The 26,557-nt window shown below is 36.8% G+C and overlaps 1 protein-coding gene across 50 annotated transcripts in view; it reads right to left on the minus strand.

The window, feature by feature from the left end:
* LOC101689183 (regulating synaptic membrane exocytosis protein 1) overlaps nt 1–26,557 on the minus strand; it is a 191,661-nt gene that overhangs the window by 64,416 nt on the left and 100,688 nt on the right. For 44 of the 50 annotated variants that reach the window (XM_045074795.1, XM_045074798.1, XM_013044216.2 and 41 more), the window contains one exon: nt 9,898–10,133. The exons of the other annotated variants lie outside the window; for them this stretch is intronic. In XM_045074795.1, coding sequence (XP_044930730.1) covers nt 9,898–10,133 — 236 coding nt within the window. The remainder of the gene's footprint in view (nt 1–9,897; nt 10,134–26,557) is intronic. 50 annotated transcript variants of the gene reach the window in all.

Consider the following 26,557-nt stretch of genomic DNA (forward strand, 5'->3'; position numbering starts at 1 on the left):
AGTCCAAGCTGGTGATCACTTGATTTACTTTATGACTTGCTTTACCTGTGTGACTTTTGGGGAGAAAATCAGAAAAGAATAGCAGAAGGGGATTTAATATCTTGGACATTTTCTTGGCATGATTATTGTCTAAGGACCACATGAATTTTAAAATAATGCCTTAGCGGCGCCTGGGTGGCTCAGTTGGTTGGGCAACTGCCTTCTGCTCAGGTCATGATCCTGGAGTCCCAGGATCGGGTCCCGAGTTCCAGGATCGGGTCCGGCTTCCTGCTCGGCGGGGAGTCTGCTGCTCCAGCTGACCTCTCTCCTCTCGTGCTCTTTCTCCTCTCATGTTCTCTCTCTCTCTCTCATCCTCTCTCTCTCAAATAAATAAATAAAATCTTTTTAAAAAATGCCCTAAAGTCATAGGGAAATTAACTTAATGAAGCACTATCCCATTAGGTATAAGTGAGTTATAGCTACAGTTTAATTCATGTGTATTATTTTCTTGACAATGGTACAAGGGTAATTTTGTTAGTTTCCATCTATATTTCTTCTTGAGAAATCTGTGATATGCCTTGGAAATTCATTAACTCTTATTAAGTTATTTTGAATCAAACATCCATAAATGTACCTGAAACTTAGAATATTTACATTTTTGCCTATATAATCTTTTTAAATTTTTTTTTAATTTTTTTATAAACATATAATGTATTATTAGCCCCAGGGTTACAGGTCTGTGAAACGTTAGGTTTAGACACTTCACAGCACTCACCATAGCACATACCCTCCCCAATGTCCATAACCTAACCACCCTCTCCATTCCCCCCTTCCTCCGGTCACCATTAGTTTGTTTTGTGAGATTAAGAGTCTTTTACGGTTTGTCTCCCTCCCAATCCCATCTTGTTTCATTTATTTTTTTCCTACCCCCCAAACCTCCCACATTGCATCTCCACTTCCTCGTATCAGGGAGATCATATGATAGTTGTCGTTCTCCGATTGATTTATTTTGCTAAGCATAATACCCTCTAGTTCCATCCATGTCGTCACAAATTGCCTATATAGTCTTGTGGGATAATTCTACTATAAACCTTCTGAAAGGTTTCATTCCCATGATCATAACGAAAGAATTGTTTGAGTTCATTGAGATAAATTGCCGCCCAAAAAAGCCTTCTAACCTGTATTCTGAGTAAGAGTAAGTAAAAGATCTGCTCATTGCCTGAGGAAGAGGTAACTATCAATAGGTAAGAGAGAAGGCAGAGTTTCAACATTCTCCAGTGAGACAAATCATACTGAGAAGAGTTGAACTAAGTAGTAAATGGCGGCCCAAAACAGGTGAATCTCCAAAATCAATACGATAATCTAGAAATGACCAAATTTTAATCTCAGAATCTTCAAGATGGGTAGTGTGGTTTCAAAGAGTCCTATGATGATCTCAGAAATTCTGGTGGGAACATTGACACTGCACACAGCAGGGGGTGACAGACAGTCTTGAAAAACCATCAAAACTAACATGAAGGAGATTCTTGCAAATTCTGGTAACTGCATTTGAAAGGTATCTCACAGAGATTTTACATTATCCAACTGGGCTGGAATTCCAGGGCTGCGCAGCAGTACTTTTATCCTAGTCATTTCCACATTCCTCACCCCAGTATCCTCACTCTCTCCACTCCCTCTGGCCTCCTGTGCGCAGAGATCAAAGGCCTCTGACTCAGGTTCCTTCAGCCTTCATATTACCATTACAATACTCCTCAGGATCCCAACCATATCCTCTCTTCTGTCAAATTCAGGGAGAGAACCATTTTTCCCTCTCTCCAAGAATAACATCAGTGTCCTTGAATTAGACCCTCTGTTCTCTGGGACTCTGCTCTGTTAATTCAAACATTTTGTATTTGTATCTTTCAATCTCTCCATCCAGATGTACTTTTTCCAAACTTCATCCTGGAAAAATGTACAGATCTCCTTTCTTCTGAGACAGACAGACAGACACACACACACCCCATTTACTCCTGGTACTGTAAGGGCCTATTTAACCAGAGCAGCTCCATCCAGTTAAACAGTGATTTTGTTGTTTATGCAGTAAAACTTAAACTGACCCTGGCGCCCCCCCCCCCCCCCCCCCCGCCCAGGGAACTTGTTTAAAAATAAGTCCTGGAAACCAGTCCCAGGTAACAAAGCCCAAATACAGGGGTGGGTCAGGCCAGGTGGAGGTATCCAATCAGTGGGGACGCATACTGTCTCCCTAGCTACCAAGGAGTATGGGCCCCACCCTTTGGGCACCTTTTGGGTGCCAATTCTGACCAAGCTGATAGGCTAGTTCAAATATCTACTATAGGGTAAACTGTAATTCAATTGATTCAATTGGTCATTTACGTGTGACTTAGCATGACTGTGCAGCTTTCTCTGTGTGTTACAATCTCATTGCCCACCTGTGCGTGGCAGGCCCAACCACATGGCCTTTGCCCTTAAAAGCTAGTCTGTAAGGCAGAGAGAGGTCACCTCTTTGCAAGAGACAGCCCTGGCCAGTCAGTTTGATTCTTGATGCTTGGCACAAAATAAAGCTTTGCTTGACTTTCGCTTTGTATCAGTCTCGCTCCTTTGATTATGGACCCAACACTACTGCCTCCATTATGATGTCTGGTACATAAAAAATATTTTATGAATTTTGAAAGGATGAATGAAAGGATTGCTCATACTGGTTGTTTCCCTTCCTGATGCTAAGCTTTCTGAAGAGAAGGTCAAAATAATTTATTCTATGTATTCATCCTTCCAGCCCAGCCCCATGTGTTTAAATAGGCTTTGGGGCAGTAGGGGCAGCCTCATGCTATCCCAATGTAACCCCTCTACCTCCATGCCCCTGAGTTCCTACCCAGTCTCTGCTGTTCTAGTTCCTTCCATCCATGACAAGAATCCCATCCCAAATCTGATGGGGAGTAATTAAGTGGGTGTGGATGAGATGACTGTTACAGAGAGAAAGTTGAGATGAATGATGGCATGGAGAGTGGGCTGTGGCCCATGCTGAATCCCATGCCCACCCAAGGCATGCTCTATCCTCCCTCCTAACTCGTAAATCTATTCAAACTTAAGGTCAGGAAGAATGCTTCGGTTCCCCAGTCCAATGGTCTTCTCTCACTCCCCAGACCGTTCCATCTTTCTGTAGGATTCACCAGCCTCTCTACAAAGTTCTCTCCTCTCCTGGGGTTCAGTTTCTCTTTGTCTTTACCCTTCACTCTTTTTGGATCCTGGTCCTCCCCTCCCCACTTCTTCACGTTCTCCCTCTTCTCTTAGTAGTTATTCCTGAATCAGGGCGTTTCACCTTGCCTTCTCTTGATTTCATCTTCAGTGCATTCCTTTCTCTGAGTAAGCTCATTTCTTCCATTTCCGCAGCTCTTTCTCTACCTCCCTGCATCATCCTCTGTCATTTCCTCTGTTAGCCCCACACTGACCTCCTGGCTTTCTCCCTGGTTTTTACACCTGGCTTCCATTTAAACTTCCAGTAGCATAACTTTGTTTCTTCTAGTCTCTTATTTAAAACATCTCCATCAAACTGTGAGCAAAGTCCCTTAAAGGGCTTCTAAAAGGTGGGATTGGGAGGGAGACAAACCATAAGTGACTCTTAATCTCACAAAACAAACTGAGGGTTGCTGGGGGGAGGGGGTTTGGGAGAAAGGGGTGGTATTATGGACATTGGGGAGGGTATGTGTTTTGGTGAGTGCTGTGAAGTGTGTAAACCTGGTGATTCACAGACCTGTACCCCTGGGGATAAAAATATATGTTTATAAAAAATAAAAAATTATATTAAAAAAAAAAAAGACCTGGCCTCATCTTTTCTTTTTTCTAAATGTATTGCCCACTGCAACCCTTTCATACACCTTTGCTTTCACCCAACTGTGTCTGTCAGCCGGGACCATTTATTGATAAATAAATAAACGTGTGTGTGTGTGTGTATGTTTCTCCCTATTTTTCCTTTCCTCTTTCCACAAAATTATTAGCCTTTTAATAATTTCCACAAAATTATTTTATGCTCCCTTGCTTCAAGGATTTTTGCAAGAATATAGGGCAGCCAGAAGGCAGTTTTGACTCTCGTCGTTTCTAAATGCCTAAACTCTAAAACGGATAATGCTAATTATCTGCAGAGCCAGGAGAAGGCTCTGCAGGGCCTATAGCCCAGGATGGAACCTGCAGGAACCCTGGTCCTGATCCAGGAGCCCTGCTGTGGCACAAAAAGAGAGCAAGAATATGCAAGGAGCGTCATGTAACCAGAAGGCATTTTTTGTACATGTTGAGATTCTTTTTTACTCAGAAGGGGTGTGCGTCCTTTAGAGGTCACAGAAACTTTTGTTTATCCATCTCCATGCGAGATATGTTTCCTTACAAAATACTGGCAATAGTCCCCAAATTTTTGTGTTTGCAGCAAGTTGTCAGTAGTAGAGAGCTTGATCTAACAGGAATTTAGAGAAAAAGATACTGGTAAATGCTGGAGTAACAAGGGACAACTCAAAGAGTTAAAGGGTCTTGAGCAGGGTCCTGAAGGGAAGGATTAGACAGAGAAAAATGAAATTTGGGATGGGGAAAATTTTTAGAAAGGTACAGAGTATCATTAAAAAAACAAATGACGGGCACCTGGGTGGCTCAGTCGGCTGAGCCACTGCCTTTGGCTCAGGTCATGATCCTGAAGTCCCGGGATCAAGTCCCACCTCGGGCTCCCAGCTCTATGGGGAGTCTGCTTCTCCCTCTGACCTTCTCCCCTCTCATGCTCTCTCTCACTCCCTCTCTCATTCTCAAATAAATAAATAAAATCTTTAAAAACAAAAAACAAAAACAAAAAACAAATGACAAATAGCATGGAGGACAAGGGGACATGGAGAGGAGAAGGGAGTTGGGGGAAATTGGAAGGGGAGGTGAACCATGAGAGACTATGGACTCTGAAAAACAATCTGAGGGTTTTGAAGGGGCGGGGGGGGTGGGAGGTTGGGGGAACCAGGTGGTGGGTATTAGAGAGGGCACAGATTGCATGGAGCACTGGGTGTAGTGCAAAAATAATGAACACTGTTATGCTGAAAATAAATTTGAAAAATTAAAAAAAAAACAAATGAATTTTCAGTACATTCTTAGTACATGATAATAGATTCTTAATTGTTTGAAAATTATAAAACCGTCCTACAACATTTTCCATAATTTAATCAATGGTTTAGCCATTAACATATTAATCTAATAAAGTATCTTCAGCTGTTAATGATATAATAAATAATAATTTTATTAAATGGTTAGACCATATTATTTACCAATTCTGCATGTGCTCTCATCCTGAGACACAGCTCTTAGGCCAATCTGATTTCCCACTTCTTTTGGTAACGTGCAAAGTGGCTTGAGTTTACTACATTTGGTGCTTGCTTTGTATTTTCTCATTTGGTTCTTTGGTTCATGTTTATTTCAAGTGTGAATAATTTCCTTCTCCTGGGAACGACAATTTTAATTTTGAAATACCTACTATGGCTGGTGTAGTACTAGAGATACAGTTATTCAATAATGTAAGATGGAGTAAATTGAGCAATTTCTAGTCTATGAAGCTGATGTTATTTTACATTTGTAGATGTTTTCTTCATAAAAGCTAAAAGTTCTAAGCAGAAATCACAGTCTCAGATGCACAGTGTTTATTTGATCTAAAATCTGTCCTAAGGTGATCTGTTTCTCATAGTAAGGTGGACTATCCATTAAAGAAATCTTTTATATGATTTTAGGATGCATGCATTTCCCAGGGGAGTAAGCACTCATCATTTTCAACATTTATCGGTATGCTGATAAGATTCCCTCTATCCTGGAATGGGCTTCCTTGTAAAACATTACTGATTTTTTTAAAAAATATTTTTATTTATTTGTTTGACAGATAGAGAGAGATCACAACTAGGCAGAGCAGCAGGCAGAGAGAGGGGGAAGCAGGACTCCCCGCTGAGCAGAGAGCCCGAGGTGGGGCTCGGCTTAACCTGCTGAGCTACCCAGGCACTCCACTGGTTTATTTTTTAATGCACAGGACTCACCTCTTCAAAGAAGTCTTTCAAGATTTCATGAGAGTGGATCACACTCTCTTCTCCCTCTGTACCACAGTGATAATTGGATAGTTGCTCTTTCTGAACTGGAAGATTTATATGTAACTCACTCTTTTCTATTTTGATATCTTTGAAGGCAGCAACAGGGTTTCATCCATCTCTAATATTCAGCTCCTAGCCCAGTTCTAGCACAGAGTCTATCATACATTAGCAACAGGACTGTGCTTAAATGTTTGTTGAACCTTATTTCAAACTCTTCTTTTTTGCACAGTGGGTTAAGAGCAGAGGCTTTGGTACCTGGAAGCCTGGGCTTACATTCTGCGCCAATCACTTACAATGGGAACTTGAGCAAATTACCTAATCACTGTATGCCTTAGTTTCTCCAGTTTCAAAATGGGAATAAAAGTAATGGTACTTACAAGTTTGTTGTGACCAATAAAGAAGTGAAATTATGTGTACATATACATGCATGTATATAACTGAAGAGTGCATTGAAAAGGCTCTAGAATGTAACTCTATCAATAGGTTTATTCACTTAGACACATTTTTATGATACTAATAATTATACTTGTAGGTAATTGCAAGGGTGTCATTTAGGGATGGTCCCTCACAAATGTATAGATGCTTCTCAAAAATGCCTTTATTTTTAAGTAAGGAGGGGATTACCACTGGGGGAATGTCATATAGTTAGTCTATGAGTGAGGGACCAAATCCTCACAGTACACAGGATGGGCCTCTAAACCTGCATAAGCTAAAATCTATCTTGAGTTCTAAAGCCTAGCATTAAGTTTACTCAGAGCTTCATTCAGTTCCAAAATATTGATAGATCAGGAGCTTTTTCTTATAATTTTCCTTTCTTTCACTACTTCATGTTTTAATCTAATTCAGCTAGTACTTACTGAATAGGTATTTAGCTAGGTATGTGAATCGCCTAAAGACATTTGCCAGAGGTAACACCTAGAGTCATTGGAAATGTCCTGTTTGTGTCACTTTCCTATTAAAAAAATACATATTTAAAGAAGTTCTTTTCATTATGAATAAACAGCGAGGTACAGATGATTTAAAAGTATTAATATTATTTATAATTGAAATATCCCATAGGAGTAATTATACATAATTGAAGAGACTAGTAAATTATATATAAGAATAATTATATATATAATTAAAGAGCATAGTAAATACTCTTCATAGTAAATATACCTATGTGAGTATATGTGTGTGTGCATAAAATTTACTATGCTCTTCAATTTGTTGAAAAAAATTTTATTTGATTTCGAAGACACAAATATACTCCTTTGAGCAAGTAAAAGGCTATAAAAGCAAAAACAAAAAAACTGATGTGTTTGTAATCAATCACTCTAAAAAGAGCTGATTAAACTTTACTTCACATTTTCCTGATTATCTGTTGTGGGTGTGATAGAGGAGAGAGAAATTGTAACCCAGGCTGTCTGGATTAGAGGTTCACCATAAGAGAAGCCCTAGCTTAATCAGTCTTTTTTTTTTTTTTTCATATTAAAATAACTAAACATTTACATGAAACATAATACATTCTAGTCCAAAGAATACACAGCTTGTTTTAAACTATGAGTAAGGCTGTTTTCTTCTCCACGGAACAGGGAGAAAAACAAGGCCATGCACTGAGACAAAGAGGCACGATGACCAAGGTTTGTCACCCTTTGTCATTTGCTTTAGACAGATAGAAGAATGAGAATAGGTTCTCAAATAACAGGTAAAGTTAGGATATAGAAAAAGAGACATAAAACTTTATACCTGGAAAGTTCGTAGGAGGACATCTAGTCCAACCCACCCTGTATATAAGCAAATTGAGTCCTGCAGAGATGAAGTAAAAGTTGATTCACTGAGTCACCTTGGAATAGGATTGTTTTGTTAGCTTGGTTTTGGGACCCTGTGTCTTTTTTTGCTCCCTTACACTGCAACCTAATCCCCTCAAGTAGGTTATTCCATGGAAGTTATTAACAATGCATCTTTTAGGAAGGTAAATATTATTTGAAATACAACAATGAGCACAAATGGAATAACATTTAAAGTAATAAAGCAAAGAGGCTAAGTGTTTCCATGACACCCATATGAACCTATCACCTACAAAGCCGTGTAGCAAGTACAGTTCCTGTGTAAAATTACTGCTGTGTTTTATTCTAAGAAAATATAATTCGGGGCACCTGGGTGGCTCAGTGGGTTAAGCCGCTGCCTTCGGCTCAGGTCATGATCTCGGGGTCCTGGGATCGAGTCCCGCATCGGGCTCTCTGCTTGGCAGGGAGCCTGCTTCATCCTCTCTCTCTCTGCCTGCCTCTCTGCCTACTTGTGATCTCTCTCTGTCAAATAAATAAAATTAAAAAAAAAAAAAGAAAAAGAAAATATAATTCTATGTAACTAGTGAATAATAGAGAGGGAACTAACTATAGGGGACAAATAAAAGAAGAGAGACTATGAATAGTTAGATAAAGAAGATAAATTATCTGCTAAACCTCACAGAGGAAGCACAGGTTGATCAAAGAACATTTCCATTTCATCTAAGTGGTGAAGGATTTTCAAATCTGGTGGTGAAAGCCTTATCCACACCCCACACTGTAAACTATCATTACACTGATACCAAAAACCAAGAAGCATCACCATTAAAAATAAGACAAATCAAACAACACAAATGAACAATGCCTCCTACTCCTCAGGAAGAAGTCTGACCCTAGGAAAAGAAAAGATTCTCCTTTGCAATGAACAGCTCATCTCAGTGGGACAGCATAGCAGCTGATCCAATACAGAGACACTCGAGAATCTAGGTTCATCCTGTGATTCTCAGAAAGACAAACCTCTGCTGAAATAGCTGTGCACTCCAGTTCAGTTTTTCAATGGCTCAATTTCCTACCTTGATTGTTAAATAAGTACACTAGAATGCACGTTTTAAAATAGATACTCTCCAGAATGCCAAGGTAACTATAAAAAGAATTTCATGAAAGTTTTTTGGCATGAGTAAATTTTGTTACAACAAGACTTGTGCTGCTAGGAAACAAAAATATGGAGCGAATGGTTATAACAGGAGAAAGAAGTGCTGGCAATTTAAATCAATCCAATATTTCACTTACCTTTAGTTTTCCACAGTACTGAGCATAGTAATGAATTATCTGGTATGTCTGTTCAAATATTATGTAATTTGGGGCAATTTAAAAAGTATTTCGTAGCACAGAAAGAACCATCCTCCTTGCTGTGTTTGCTTTTTTCTATATACCTTGAGGACATGAAGCTTTTAAGGTTATAATATAAGCAGCAGAAAATATCTGAAACTCAAATTTGTATTAAGACATTCTTTGCACAAATCCACTGACCCATTTTTCTAAAGTAAAAATAAGTGCTGGGGTTTTAACTTGCACTGAAAACACAATTACAGTTCAATAATTATGTTCATACAGTACCTTGAAGACTATATTTCAAGTTGCACAACTGACCTTCTTTTCCATAAAAATATAGATAGAACCTAAATTATAGGTAGTTATATTATGGAACATTTTGAAAAGGAGAATCCTGTTGCTTTTCTTGCATATAAATCAATTTGGATCTTTAATACTTCTTTGCATTTCCTTGCATATTTATAAATATGGCTTTACTTTTTTTTTTTTTTAAACTTATGAAAAGTATCTGACCACTTTACAGATCGACAAATGGTACCAAGTTAGACAGCTGTACAGGAAAAAAACATAAATAAACGCACACATGTAACAGATCTTTAGAGACAGAAAAATAAACTTTTGCAGAGAAGAATCCGTACACTCTACCATCACTCACAGGCCATAGCACGAGGATCCATTTTTGTCTCTCCAGCAAGAACTCGAGGTGTCCAAATGGAATTCACTTCACTCACCTGTCTGGCTTAGCTGGGATGTGCTCCTACTCCTTCTAGACACGATGGCAACCACTCTGGCACTCAGGCTGGATCTCCTCTTCTTTCCACCTGCTCCGACTGTACCCACGGCTGTGTCGGACTGACTGCCGTCATTATGCTCCAGTGTATACATCTCCCCACTCACACTGGTGCTCTTCATGATGGCTCTTCCTGAAGTCCCCATCCGTCTGCCTTGCATTTTAGGGGTAAATGAACTATATTTACAAAGTAAAAACATATACGCATCCATAAATTACAGGTCAGCATAACTGAAGCTCGAAACCTAATTTATTTTGAAATAATCCAGGCAATTTTTTTTGGGGGGGGGGTGGGGAGTCAATTGAGTAGTAGTCTTATAGCTATGATTGACTAGATCTGAGCTTAAAACAATAGTAATTCCATACAGGAATCTATGAACTTTTAGTAAGAAGAAATGCAACCAATGTTATTTACAGGGAGGTTAATGTTACTAAGTTTATAGTTACTAATGTTACTTTCAGAGAAAAACAAAAATATTTAAATCAATTAGACCAGTTCATATACACTCCTCAGAAAAAAATATTATTAAAAATGGATATTCTGGATTTGCCATACAAGATGAAAAAATGAAAACAGTTATCTGTTCTAGTTCCAACTAACAGAGAGCTCTTGCTATTTGATATCTCTTGCTTTATGAGTTTGGACAGACTACTAATGAGCCCCCCCACCGCAAAATCACATTTCCTTCCTTCCTTCCTTGTCCTCTCATGTTGTATCTCTCCCAAATTTCAACTCATTTTTCCCTGTTAGCATTTCAATTTCACATGCTCAGGCTGAGATGTTTCTTTTTTCTTCCCTATCAGAACTTCCTTATCTATGTTCCTGGATTATACTAATTTATCTGAGTAAATTACTGTACGTCTCTCCTAAGTGAGAAAATTACTGTTGAGACTTTCAGACAACATGGAAGGTTGGTGGGGAAAAAAACCGTCTCTAACTTGCCAAAGTAAACGTATGTCTGTGAGTTGGGGAGAGAGGTAGGACAAACAAGTTGGGAGTCACAGATGTCAGGATTCTTCATATCTTTTAAATTATACTGCATATGCAGTTATATTATCCATCTAAACTGGCCTCTTTTGGTCCAATTAAGACCTGGTTTGCTATATCTGAAACGACCCTCTTTATTTTATGGTTCCTTAAAATATCTGCAAAAATGGCTTACATGACTCTCACCACCACCTTGATTTTCTATTTCTTGTTTTGAAGTACAAAATACATTAATAGAGCATCTTTTAATAGTGATGACATTCAATACTCAAGTTGACATAAATCCTAATATGGTTAGAAATGATGGAACAGAAATTCTTGGGATCACGTAACGTTTTTGTGGTCACATGAGTGTTTCAGTAGAAAGGGAAATTGACACGGGATGAGTTCAGAAAGAGTGAGATTGTGGAAGCCTTAGAAGTTACGGAAAAGAAACAAGACTGTTTGATCCTTAGGATGCTTCCATGAACTGAATTGAAAAATGAGACCCCTATTTGAAAGGAATCATTTGGAATTTTTAACCTCTAGCTGTATTACCTGAATTGGTCCACATCATTAATATTAAAATTTGTATTCTTTCAATTTATTCTAATCAGCTTTCCCTTAACTCAACGTTTGTAAAGCCATGTGCAAACCTGGTAGTTTTGCTATGCACTTTATGCAAACTCTTTTTCGAAACATTAATGAAGATGGTATTACATATAGCTGGTTCAAAACTGATTCCTGTGGGGTTTTTATTCCCAATTCCAGTTGACCTTCTTTTCTGAGAAATATTACAATAGATTTCTTCTGTGTCCTCACAATTTATTTCAATGCATCACCTAAATCTGTCACCTCTCCTTAAGTCTACTCTTACTACCTGCTTTTCCTATGATTTTAGTTGCAGACTTCCACTGGAGGATATGAAGCAATGTCACAATTTGTTCAGTTTTGCAGTGATCATGTCCATCTTCAATCAAATGCTGGTGACTGAGAAGTCAGTAGTTTTTCCCTCTCATCACTCTTTTTAGAACACTTGTGGCAGGGTTATTGAAAACTTCTTTTCTGATGATTTTATTTTTACCTTAATAAAGTCTGGATAAACTAGAATCTACCTTTTCTCTCCCAATTATTTCCACAAAATTGAATTCTATTATAACTCTCAATTTGTATCTTAAAAGTTATTTCACAAAAATACTACTGTAAAATATTCAGGAATGTTCTTTGGGCTATAGAAAAGTTTAAAAGCATAGGGAAATGTCTTCAATAATACTTCTATTCTGAAAATGTATTTGAGATGAACTAGGAAGATTCAAAATTTTTTTCATGGACATTTAGTCACAGCAATGAAATGTTCCACTATCTGAAAAAATTCTGGAAGGCAGCCATGCTCACCACTATACCACCAACATACTTTGTTGACAAAAATTATGAAAAAATTTAAGGAAATCTGTATAGTGATGGCCATTCATGGAGTTAAGAAGTTATAGTAAAATGATTTTGGGGAATAAATGCTGTAGTTTTTCTTCAAAAAGTAAAATACTTTATTTAGAATTTTAAAAGCATTCTTATACGATATAAAGAATTTGGAATATCATAATGTTCAGTGAGAACATGTGAAGGCATTTTCAGTTCTGTTTACCTAATTGAGGGGAGAGGTTTCTGGAGTGTAATCAGCTTACTTTAATCCAAGTGAAGGTTACTGTTTTAGTACAAATAAGCTTTCTATTCCCCTTTTTGTATCCTTTTATTTGTTCTGCTTCCATTGCCTGGAAAACTATTCCTGTCACTCAGTTTAATTTAGTGCCTGAATACTTCAGGATGTACTTTAATGCTTTCTGCTTTATAAAGTTCCTGAGAGTCTCTCTAGTATCATGACTCCCGTTTCCCAGCCCTCTGTTTTCTAGTTTCCATTGGTTGTATTCAGATTTGGATATTTTATATCAGCATGCACCTTATGCATCACTAGATTTGCCATAGCGCCCTCCCATTGCTGAGTGAACTAAAGATTTATGAAAAGGAAGTAAAACAAAAAGTGATGTCATTATAAAAATGGACTATGATATAGTCCATCTTTAAAAATCAATCAAACAAAATAAACCCTACCTTTCTTCTTTGATATTCCCTCTCCCTCCGGCTACTGACTTTGGCTAAAAATCTCCTCAAGCAGTTGACTGTATGTCCTCTCTTCCTATTCTAACCTGAACTAATTTAAATCAGGCTTTGTCCCTATTACTTCACCAAAGTTGCCCCCCCCTTTTAAAAATTTTATTTATCTGAGATAGAGAGAGAGGGCACACACAAAGGGAGAGGGAAAAGCAGACTTCTGGTTGAGCAGAGAGCCCAACATGGGACTCAGTCCCCCCACCCCCAGCCCTGAGATCATGACCTGAGCTGAAAGGCAGATGCTTAACTGACATTTTTAAAAGTCACCAGTGACCTTACATGGCAAAATCTTATCACTGCACAGTCCTTACCCTTTTGACCTCTCAATAAATCATGTATGTGGCAAAACATTTGATTCTACGATCAGGGAACACTTGATTCTCATGATCTCACTGTGCCTCACTGAAAAGAACTTTATTTTCTTTCATCACTAAATACTGGAGTTCTTCAGTGTTTAGCCCTCTGACCTATATTCCTCCATATGAGACTGACTGCCTAGATGTCTCAGTCTGGTCTTGGGCTTTACATATTATCCATGTGCTGCAAATTCCAGTTGTTTTTCTCCACCTGTACTCAGTCCTGAACTCCAGATTTAGATAGTCAGCTGTCAGTGGACATTACTGTTTGGATCGGTCTCTCAAAAATAACATGTTCAGGGGCGCCTGGGTGGCTCAGTGGATTAAAGCCTCTGCCTTCAGCTCAGGTCATGATCCCAGGGTCCTGGGATCAAGCCCCACATTAGGCTCTCTGCTCAGCAGGAAGCCTGCTTCCTCCTCTCTCTCTGCCTGACTCTCTGCCTACTTGTGATCTCTGTCTGTTAAATAAATAAATAAAATCTTTAAAAAAAAATACATTCAACCCAACAGAAAAACTGCCCTATAGTTTATCTTTCATATCACACTCAAGATACTCCATTTCCCCAATTGCTCAGAGGAATAATTTCACCCTAGAAAAAAATTCTAATGTGGATTTGAGACCACGAAAAAAAAGTACTTTACTTTTTATGCCTTCCTTGAGCATTATCTAACAAGCCCACTTTAAAGGTCATTTGACCTCCAGGGAAATGTAAAATTTTTGACTGTTTACTCTGACAGTATTATGATCCAAACATTTTACAACTCTTTAAAGTGAGATGATAACTTGAATAAAACTGATAAGGAGCAAAGGATTACTATGTAGAAGATAGGGTAACTCCAAAGGTTATGGTTTTATGATCTAGAGAATATTACCTAGTTTTGAACCTAAATTCATAATCTTATTCTAGCATTCATTCTTTTTTCAATGACTGTTACTTTGTGTGTGTGTGTGTGTGTGTGTGTGTCTGTGTCTGTGTGTGTGTATACCTGAGTTTCTTGGATCATCTTTACAATCAGTTTATCATCCTGTTGGTTTTCTCACTAACGAGTTAAAATTTCAACATATGCTATCCATTTTTTTATTATTATGTTTTAATGTTGAGAATTATGTTCTGATTGCTTTGGGGAGTCCCATCAAAATGTCTACATGGACACCCTGCTGGATACAATTAAAGGATTTTGTTGGAGCAGGGCACCCATGGACACCTTAAACTCAAGATTGCCTTTAATCAAGTGGCAAATAAACAGGGACTTTCAATTTCTGCTTCTTTTATTCTGACTCTGGTTTTCTATGTTTCTTTATTTTGCTTGTTTGTTTCTGGTTCTTTGTAAATTGGCTCTTATTTTGCTTGTTGAGCAAAGAGCTCATTAGTTCAAAGAGCTAAGAGCACATTCCTCACTAACGGCACCAACAATGAGGAAAACCATCCTTGGAATTAAATCTGTTGGGTGGCAGAAATCAGGATATATTACAAGTTGAGTGGCAAATGATAAAAAATTTGGCTTGTTAGTCTTTTTACATATCTGTCTGCCGGGCACTAAAAGTTCACATCGCTCATGAAAATGTCTTGTGCGTACTGAAAAAAGAACTGCTCTTTAAAGTCTGGGTTTGGGTTTTCAGTGTTAATTTTGGTCCTATGGCTAAGTGTAAAACTGAGTTGCTAGTTCTTTTTGAATGCTTAAAAAGTATTTTTGATTGATAATAAAAATCTCTTATTTTCTGTGTACCTTAGGGATAGCTGTCCAGGCAGATAGATTGATTAATCTATACAGATGAGTATGTACTTGTATAATTCTAATATAGGTAACTAAAGATTCCCTAGAGGAAAAAAAGAAACTGAAATTCCGAAACTTTGAATATGAGAACCTTTTAAGAAAAAAAAAATTTCAAGAAATTGCTAACTCAGAAGAATTTTAATATAAGAATTTAAATCCACAGGGCACCTGGGTGGCTCAGTGGGTTAAGCCTCTGCCTTCGGCTCAGGTCATGATCCCGGGGTCCTGGGATGGAGCCCTGCAGCGGGCTCTCTGCTCAGCGCAGGGCCTGCTTCCCCATCCCCACCCCCACCTGGCTCTCTGCCTGCTTGTGATCTCTCTCTCTCTCTGTCAAATAAATAAAAACAAGAACAAAAAAACAAACAAACAAAAAAACCCATTGGTGATTGGTTCTATACTAGAAACAAAAGTGGCATATATTTTAAAATACATGGATAGATATTCAAGGTAATAGCTGTGTTTTTATTTATCAAAGGAAAAGAAGGAAATCATTTCTTACAGTAAAGCAACTGGAAGGTGGATGAAGATAGTAAAAGACAGAACTTGAATGGATACCTTAAAGTGTAGAAGGTTTGAGGGAAAGTGAATTATTTGCCCTGCTTCATTGTGGTTATAAACAATAAGTCTGAAGAGTAAAAATAAATAAATAAATAAATAAAACTTTGACAAACTGGTTTCATTTTATGTAAATCTTCATGATATAATAAGAAAAGTGTGTGAGTCATTTACTGACAAAGTTATATTCATGCAACATTAGAATTAGGTTTTCTGTTAAAATGATTAATTGATCTTAGAATATTTAGTTGAGAGCAAATTTCATTTAATCAGAAGCAGCAAGAGGACCATTAAAGAACAAGAGTTCTACTTTACAGGTAGAACCAAAACCTACAAAACCTGCATAGGAAACTGGTCTAGTATTTGTTCTATGGCTTACTGGATCCTAGAACTACAGATAATAAAAAAGTTCATATCCTGAACTTAGCAGAATTTTAGAGATCTCATACTGATAGGTACTGCAAATGATGTCTAGTGGTCATGATAGCTTTTGCTCACACTGTAAAAAACACACAGGTCGTGGTGTGATATAATTTACCATAAAATGGCTAAGATGGTAAGATAACCTATACGCATTTGATCAAATCGAAGATGTCATCAATATTAAGATACATTATTAGCCCAAGTATTTTTAAGAAAAAAAAAGTGCTGCTAATTAAACTATGGCATGCCATCATTGTAAAATACATACCAATTTCATATATGATAAAGTATAAATAAGTGTGAATCAATGAAATTGTGGTAATAGCCAATTTAGAAACTCATTTCAAACAAGAATTTTTTTTAAAAAGGTTGATAAATGATAAACACTTTATAAATGTTCAGCACACCAAAAGAATCTGCATGTCTACCAAGATTGCATGGTAAGCCTGAAAAGGGACCAGTAATATAAGGCATATTAAAAGACAGCTGTGATATACATAAATTCACAATACTGTTTACCAAAATACCAAAAGTCAACCCAAATTTTTATCTATTTTAATGAAAGATTTTGTTTTGTAATTTTCCTGTCTTCTAAAGTCTTTATCAAATTTATCAAGGGTAGGCTGACCTCACAAAAAGTTTTAGGAAGTATTTTTATTCTGACTTTTTAATTCTCTAGAGTAATTGGTATATGCCTGAGAGCATTTATTCTTTAAATATTTGGAATAATTAACCAGTAAATCCACATGGGTGAGGAGTTTTCCTTGTGGAGAACCTTAAAATAATTACAGAATCATTAAAAAAAAATAGATACATGACTCTTCAAAGTGTTTTTCCTTCTTATGCCATTCTCAGCTAAGTTGTACTTTCCAAGAAATTTGTACATCTCATCTAAGTCAGGGTTAGGCAAGCTTATTTTGTAAAGAGCCAGGTAGTAAATATTTTAGGCTTTGTGGGCCAGATTGTCTCTGTTGCAATTACTCAAACTTACTACTATGGTGGGTAAAGAGCTATAGATAATATATAAGCAGATGGGCATAGACGTGCTCCAGTAAACCTTTATCCACAATGGGCCAGCTTTGGCTTGTTGGTCATAGTTTGGCTTGTTGCATAACCACTGCAAAACTTACCAGCATACAATTGTTTGTGTATCCTACACTGATATCTCCCTTTTTTCATTTCATGACATTGGTTATAAGTATTTAGTCCACTTACTTTTGATGCAATTACTGAGATAGCTGGAATTGACCCCATCACTTGCCATTTATTTTTAATCACCATGTTTCTTCTACTTCTCCATTTTTGCCTAAGTAGATTAATTCTGTATATTTTTCTCCACTATTAGCATCTGTGTTATGTATTCTTCTATTATTGATGAGAATAAATAACAGACACCCTAAGGGTTAAAAAAATACGTACCTTGACTTATTAGAAACTTCCTTAGACATTTTTATTTCTTACAGAAGAATGCAAAAACTTTAGAACAGCTTGATTTCCTTTCCTTCCTTTCCATCTTTTATGTAGGTTTTTTAGATATTTTACTTCTATGCCTTCTATTTGAGAGCACGAGAAGGCATGAACCCATGCACCCATACACGCACACATCCGTAGTAGGGAGGGGCAAAGGGAGAGGGAGAGAGAACCTTAGGGAGTTTCCATGCCCAGTGGATCATGAGCGGAGCTGAAATCAAGAGTCAGATGCTTAACTGAGGGAACCACCCAGGTACTCACTTCCACATGTTTCAACTACCACAAGATGTCCTGATCGGCATTAACTCTCTCCAGTGTTCATTCTTTCCTCAAATTTAGTGCTTCCAACTGGGAACATTTTCCTTCAACACGGAATGTGGGTCTACTGGTGATGAATTCTCCTTCCTGTTTTATTCCTTCTTCCCTTTCTCCCTCCTCCCCCCTTCCTTCCTCCTCCTTCTTGCCTTCCTTCCTTCTTGCCTGTAGGATGTTTTTGCTAAGCATAAAATTTTAGGCTGGGAGATTTCTTTGGTTTGTTTCTTGTTTGTTTGATTTTTTTTTCCTACAGCATTCTCCTTTCAGTGAGTCCATAGTTTTTGGGTTTTTTTTCTTATTATCTGTTAAAATTTCAGCCAGTCTTATTGCTTCAGTGAACTTCATATTTCTTTCTTTCCCCCGAGATTATGTTAAGAAATGTTTTTTCTTTAGTCTTCAGTACTTTGATCCTGATATTGATAGACTTTTTTTTTTCTCTTTTTACATGCTGGGATTTTTTGAAATATTTTGATTTGTAATATGATGTATTTCATCAGTTTTGGAAAACTCTCAGCCAGTACCTTGGTATTCAAGTATTGTTACTGTCATTTCCTCTCCTTCTGGGATCCAAATTACATGTAGATTAGATCTTTTCATTTGCCCCACATGGCTCTTCTGTCCTCCTCCAATTTACTTCCTTGTTTTCTCTTTGTACATAGATTTACATACTCTTCACTGACCAGCTCAAGAATTCTCTGTTCTACTGCTTCTTTTTTTTTTTTTAAGATTTTATTTATTTATTTGACAGAGAGAAATCACAAGTACACTGAGAGGCAGGCAGAGAGAGAGAGAGAGAAGGAAGCAGGCTCCCCACCGAGCAGAGAGCCCGATGCGGGGCTCGATCCCAGGACCCTGAGATCATGACCTGAGCCTAAGGCAGCGGCTTAACCCACTGAGCCACCCAGGCGCCCTGTTCTACTGCTTCTAATATGCTATTAAATCCACCTATTAAATTTTTGTTTTGTATCTTTTAGTTTTAGAATTGCCATTTAACTCTTAGAATGGATTCCGGGTCTCTGCAGAAGACGTCCAACATCCTATGTTTTCTGGAACATATTAATCATGGATATTTTAAAGCTTTTATATGAAAGCTCTATTGTTGGTTTTTATTCAGTTGGTCCTTTTTTATTAATTTAATTTTTAAATCATGCCTCACAAACTTTAATTAGATGCCAGACACTGGGAATGTTTGCTTTCTTATTTTCCTTCAATAAGGGTAAAATTTTCTTTTGGTTGGCAGAGAGAAGTTATCTTGTTCCTGTTCAGAGTTGGGTTTAAAGCTTTACCATTATTCACAGAGTGTAATGCATAGCCCCAGAGTTTGGCCTTTCTGGAATTTGTACAAGAAATTGAAGGTATTTTTCAAGCCCCTCTGACTGTGGAACTTGAAGGCAATCTGTGTCTCCCCAGCACTGGGCACCCACTGGAATCTTTGCTCAGCTCTTTAAGAAACCACTTTTTGGTTTCTTGGAGTCTTTCCCTGTGCATGCTCATCTCAGGAGTCAACAAATTAATTTAGGGTAATCTGTGGCAAGTTTTGGAGCCCTCCACGCACAGTTTTTCACTCCTTCCTCTGTCAGTTCCTGACCTGTGATCTGCCTCCTCAGTCCAGTAAGACTCCTGCTTTCTGATTGGACTACACCCCCATGTAACTAAATCAGAAAGTACCTTCAGAGAAAATTGGGTAAATTTGGCACTCATAACATGTTCTTCCCTTCTTTCAAAGATAGAAGCCCTTCAAATTTATTTCTGTTTTACTCCTTCCAAATACCCTCAAACATTTGCTTTTTGTATTTGTTGGTTTGGAGGTGAGAAGTTTAGTCTGATGCAAACCATATTGTCATGCCTGGAACTAGAAGGATTGCGTCATCTTGTTGCTTATTTTTGAATAATTGTAGAATTATCCAGACCAGTGATGTTTTCAAAATCTCTATAAGGTCAGTAATGAAGACTTATGCATTATAATGATGCTATAGCAGTTTATTTCTTTGTGAACTACATCAAATAGCTTTTGCTATATTTATCCCTAAGTGTCCCCCCAACAGCCTCTCTGCCATAGCCAACCTGTGAGGCTTCTCCTCTGAGTTGATGTCAACTGCTACTCTGAAGCATAAAACATTGTTTCAGTGCTTTCCAGTGTTAAAACTGTCCCAAGTTCTCACAGATTCTAGGTGAGAAATTTTTTGATTGGGCTTTCCAACGCTGTGCCATTTATTTTAGAGAGCTCTACCTTCTACTCATGAGGTGAATAAGTCAGTATCTACTCTTGATGCTTCTCCTGATTTTAGACCAGATTTCATTGAATTTGAAAGTTGTTTTCTATCATTTATAATTTAAGGATGTGGGTCTTCTAGGTTCATGCTAGATGAGGTTTTTAGTATCTTACTTAGAAAACTTGGGTAGCTTTCAGCTGGCAATTAGAAATAAAAACCTCTGTTCTCTGTAATCTCCAGTGTATGATCATGGAGTTCTTTGTAGGAAGCAAAATCAGTCAGTCTTGACGACTCAATGGGAGTGATATACTTCCAAATAATAACTGGTTCTTGGTGGAGGTAAGAGGGGTAAACATTTCTCAGATAAAATGGCTTGTGCTCCTCTAAAGAGCCACAGTATATAAACAGATACAGTGTTATCAATGACATTAAAATGTCACGTGGGAAGGACAGGAAAATAACATGTAAAAGGCTCATTAGGGGGTTAGGAATGGTATAAAAACATTGAGGAACAAAGCATTAGAAGGAGGACAGGAGAGAGTTAAAATTTAGGGTGGTTTCCAGTTATTTTGATTTGGGAACTAGGTGGATTATGCAGTGGGAGGAATATAATTACTCTGTACAAATACTAAGTAAGCCGATATGTTTTTACATTTCTTTTAAGAAGTATATTAGGATCTCAATGACTACAAATAGCTAGTTAAAAATATATATCTTCATGTATTTCCAGGCTATTATAAACACAATTAAATAAATATTTGTACACACACACAGTTCAACAAAAGCTGGTGTACAATATTCAGTGAATACTAAAACATTAACAAATAATCTCATATCACACATTTCTTATCTATCAATATGACTGGATGAGAAACATCTTAAATACAATCCTAAACTAAGGTGTGCTTTTCTGGTTTCCCGTACCTGGGACTCTGCCCTGGAATCCGTCTTTTGGAGGGACTGCTGAGACAGAAAACAGGACTCCCGCCTTCCCACTCAATGCCCCCAAAAGATTGGCAGCTGGGCCAAATCCCAAGAGTGGGAGAATCATCCATGTCCCATGAGGCCACTTTAATATCCCATGTCTCATGAGGCCATTTTAATACACTAAAATATAATAATAAACATGTTGCACAGTTATGGCAAAATTATGAAAGTGACAAATGAAATACGTGAAGTTTGGAGAGTACTGGTTCAGAGTAAAAGGATATTATATTCATTCCAAATAATAGGATAATTGACACAGAAATAGGAGTATTTACCCAAAGAGAGGATATTTAATGTTGATAACCAGAGTTCATGCCTGGTGACCAATAAAACAATTAGCTGCCAGTGAATGAAATACAGCTAGGTTTATAATCCCCACTTGGTTCTCCAATGTGCAAATATAAACATGTAAACACAGTGTGTTAAATAGAAATCAAAGAACCTGTTAGAAATTTTCCATTATATATTTTTTGGCATAAAAATATAGTAACAGGGGCATCTGGGTGGCTCAGTGGGTTAAAGCCTCTGCCTTCAGCTCAGGTCATGATCCCAGGGTCCTGGGATCGAGCCCCATACCGAGCTTTCTGCTTGACGGAGAGCCTGCTTCGCTTCCTCTCTCTCTGCCTGCCTCTCTGCATACTTGTGATTTCTATCGAATAAATTAAAAATCTTTTATAAATTTCAAAAAATAATATAGTAACAATTTGTGGTCCTCTCAAAACAGTCTTCCTGCTCTTTGGTAGCTGCTGTAGCACTGAGCATCCTTAATACAGCTGATTTGTGTGTTAACCACAGCACGTCAAAGACAAAAAGGTGACTTAACTGTCCCTTAAGGAAGTCCTCCTGTGCTCTGAAAATTATATAGCATTGAAGCAAAGTTAGCCAACATCGTAGCAACTGGGGGATTTCTTATACCTAAGACTGATCTCTTATAAAAGCAAAATATTCCCATAGCTGGCATGAATCCTACTGCTGGACACTGGTCATATTCCCACATTTAATGCACGGTTCTTACCTCTTGTCAATGGCAGAGATCACAACTACAAACAGATCCTGTACAGTGAGGAGGAATTTGAATTTGGGGGATAGGTTTTTCTTTCTTTAAAAAGTATTCCCAGGGAATAAAATGGTTGCATTTGAAAGCTGTTCTAATATTGCCAATTCACCTTAAGATTAATCACTTGTTATTTTCCTTGTACTTAAAAGATGTTTAAACTTTATGCATCTTTTAATAATACGTCATACTGAAGATGTGCTGTTAGCAGCAGGTAAGTTAATTTCTTATATATTGTGGGGAAAATAGGAATCAGCAGGGAGAATGATATTCTTGTTTTATTTAACAACAGAATATTAAATTAAATGCATAACTTCTTTTAGGTTAAATTAGAAAATTACTGGAAAAGACTTACACACAATCATAGACCTGGATAAATTTTTCATACTCTCTTCCAAAGACACAATGACTTATTTTTCTAAAGAAAATTTTTTCTAATTATAATTATCTATAATCTCCACTGAACATGTTCTTTAAAGTATTTTAAATTTAAAAAGAATCTATCATTCACTTTGAACAGAAGAAATTAAACTACAGGGAAGTAGATTTCTACAAATAGCAACAGGTTACAATGTACTTTTAAAACTCCATCAACAGATGAATGGATAAAGAAGATGTGGTATATATGTAATGAAACACTAGGCAGCCATAAAAAAATAAAATCTTGCCATTTGCAATGATATGGGTGGAACTAGAGGGTATTACACTAAGCAAAATAAGTCAATCACAGAAAGACAATTATTATATGATCTCACTGATATGAGGAATTTGAGAAACAAGACAGAGGATCATAGGGGAAGGAGAGAAAAATGAAACAGGACGAAACCAGAGAAGGAAACAAACCATAAGAGACTCTTAATCTCAGGAAACAAACTGAGGGTTGCTGGGGAGGTGGGGGTGGATAGGGATAGTGTGGTTGGATTATGGGTATTGGGGAGGGCATGTCCTATGGTGAGCGCTGTGGATTGTGTAAGACTGATGAATCATAGACTGTACTCCTGAAACAAATAATACATTATACATTAATATAAAGCCCAGCAGGGACAAAAAAAATAATAAATTTAAAAATTTAAAAATAAATTAAAAAAAAAATTCAAGGCCAAAAAAAAAACCCAAAAACCCCCTCCATGAACAGTGTATATTTACTTTTCCCCCAATGAGTCCCCACTAAGATCTAATTACAATCACTTCTACAAATAACTCCATCTTTATAAGATATTCTGGGTTGCTGTTAACTTTCAAAAAGTTATTATAACTGACCATTTTCATTGTCTATTGTATACTAAACATTTATCTAATATCCTACTTCATTCCCAGAATTTAACTAAATACACCTTAGTGAATCTGTAATGATCTTGCAGAGTAGAAAGGTAAAAACAAAGCATGCTGGAGGTGTTTCATACAAGACTAGTGCTGCTTTACTTCAAACTGCAGTCTTCAATGGTTTGCAAAGAAGAAGGTCACCAGGAAAACCTACTCCCCTGTCCTAAGAGCTCTGTAGCTTTGCCATTATCAAGACATGTGTCACTTCATTCACAGGGCAAACAGAATTTTATCTATGTTATGAGAATGGCATGGCATAATAATTTAAATATATGGCACACTCGGTCATATGGTATATTAACAAGTATGGTAGTTTTACCATTCCCCTTTTTAAAGGGCACACAGAACATTCTTTCCTCTCTTTAGACCTTTAACTTGGTCACAGGAAATAAGAGTGGTGACGTGTCATCAACCTTGGACTATTAAAACTAAGATGACGCTGTGAAAGAAGCCACGAGAAGATCACTAAAATATCTTTCCTTTCTCAGATATTCAATATCCATTATCTTTCATTGTGTTCCAGTTCATTCTCTCCCCATCATCAAATTTCCATGTTACTTTCCCCTCTTTCTTTTCAGTACTTTTGTAGATCTCAACAGAGATGCTATTCCATAGTACAATGGGAAAACATGCAAAATTAAGGGTGGATAGCTGCAAGAAAAAAAATTCCCTCTAGATCACTCAATATATTCATTGTCAGTAGACTTAGTAATCCGTTAAGTATAAGGGGTGCCTGGGTGGTGCAGTTGGTTAAGCATCTGACTCTTGGTTTTGGCTCAGCTCATAATCTCAGGGTCCTGGGATCAAGCCCTACGTCAGACCAGGTGCTCAGACCTGAGTCGGCTTGGGATGCTCTCTGCCTCTCTGTTCCTCTCGTTCATCCCACTCACGCTCCCTTCCCTGCTCCTAAAATAAATAAATAAATCATTAAAAAAATAGCTAGTATATAAAAAGAAAGTTTAATTTGTTGTTCTAAACTATAAATGTAGCAAGTGATTTTGCAGTTAAGTATTTTTCAAATGCCGTCACAAAAAAATCCAAAGATTATTTTTAAAAGCTTTCCTGTATTCCCTTGCTGAATTGAAGAATTGTGAAATAAGATACATCTGAAATTTTCTGCAACATTTTCCAAACATAACTGCAGTGTCAAATTGATTTTCTGGACAATAATAACCTATGCATTTATTTTCTAACACAGTTTAAAATATCAAATAATATAATCTATAATGTTTTAAAACCCCATATAAACATAAATTTATAAATAAATATAAATACATAAAAATAAACATATTTCTGTCAGTACAAGCTTAGTAATTATTATGCCTACTGACTCCAAATGCCAAATTTCAGTAAAATTACAATTGTAAGATTATTATTTGTATATAGTAGATAATGTTTCTTAAAAAAAAAAACCTTATGTCATAATGAGTACTTATATAAGTAGGTTTAAAAAATGAATGAATGTATGAATAAAGTCTCTTACCACCTTTCAAACTATGACCGTAGAAAACAAAGATAATTTTGCTTTTGAAAATATTCTTTAAAAAGGAGATGATAAAAAGGCCCACAATTATTTGCATCAAATTGCTTTTCAAGTTTGTTTATTAAAATCCATCTAGCTCTAGAAAGCCAACCTTGTAGATCCAGGAGAACATATGTTACACATGTGAATGCTGCTGGAAAACAGTTGGTTTTGGCAAAGCTTCTAAAATTGTATAACATCTGAGAACATCTATAAGATTATGCTTGCATTTGCTTTTAAAGCTTTGTTTTGTATAAAACATCTGAAATTTGTCTACCTGGGGAAAAAAAAAAAACCTGATATATGATAAAGATGGGAAAAAAAAAATTCAGAGCTAGACCGAGAAAATTCATCTCCTTTCTGGGATGAACATCTTCTTCGGATGTAAATGTAAACACAGAGAACTAAGAAACTCAGCATATTCTTTCTGACTTCTATTCTACACATTTTTATTGTCAATTGTGCCATCTCTACTAATACACTAATAATACTAATACATCCACTGTAGTTGGATGACAAAACATTCTTTGAGGAACATTTAAGCAAATACTAAATTAGAATTGCAAGGCACATGCAGAAAAATCTAAAAAACTAAGAACCTCAATCTTTACTGATGCTTATTATTTTGAAGTAATAAGTTATTTTATACTGTAAGAATCAACCTGACAATTATTTAAGTTTTAAATTGTTATAATTCATGACAATTAAAAAATAACTTTTAATTCATTATATCTACACAAGGTTATTTATCCTAAATACAAACCTCATAGTCTATGTTTTTCCTACTATAGTCCCCCTGCATATGTAAACTCTGAAAACATGAGACATGTTTTGGACTATTTTGAATGAACTATTCAGAATGCTGGAGGAAGGGATACCCTTTCTCAATTCACGCAGAACCATGAAGTTTAGCTAGTGGCATACTTGAGTGGATATTTGGTGCATAATCATCTCAAACATGAAGGATTCAAGTGATGGCCCATGAATCCCTAATACTCTCTGAAAATGATATTTTAGAAATTGTTCATCAAAACGTATTTATACTTCTTAACCTGTAAACATCCTATAAGTGTGCAACTCTATCTGTCCTCAAACAGGCTTTGAAGCAACTATATAAAGCATTTTATCTTTAAGGTGGAAAGATGTTAATTACCTAAAAAAGATTTTCCCAAATTGCTTGCAAGACCTATACAGTATATTAATAGATGTCCTTACCAAAACAAAACAAAACAGCATTGTGCAATGGAGTAAGTTTGGTACATATTGGAATAAGCAAAGACAGACAGGTTGTTTTAAGAGAGAACTTCTCAAGGTCTTAAAAACAATAGCATGTATTGCAAATCATTAATAGGAAAATGTAGTAAGCAGTGTTTGGAAAACTAGAAATTATACAGAAGGCTTTGTAGCCCACTGCTCATTTCAGATGTGTCTATCTCAACATTTTCTTGGTTCATAATATACTTGTATAGAAGAA

Source organism: Mustela putorius, unplaced genomic scaffold (assembly GCF_011764305.1).
Source record: "Mustela putorius furo isolate JIRA1106 unplaced genomic scaffold, ASM1176430v1.1 tig00000135_pilon_pilon_pilon, whole genome shotgun sequence".
In the NCBI taxonomy this organism is placed as follows: Eukaryota; Metazoa; Chordata; class Mammalia; order Carnivora; family Mustelidae; genus Mustela; species Mustela putorius.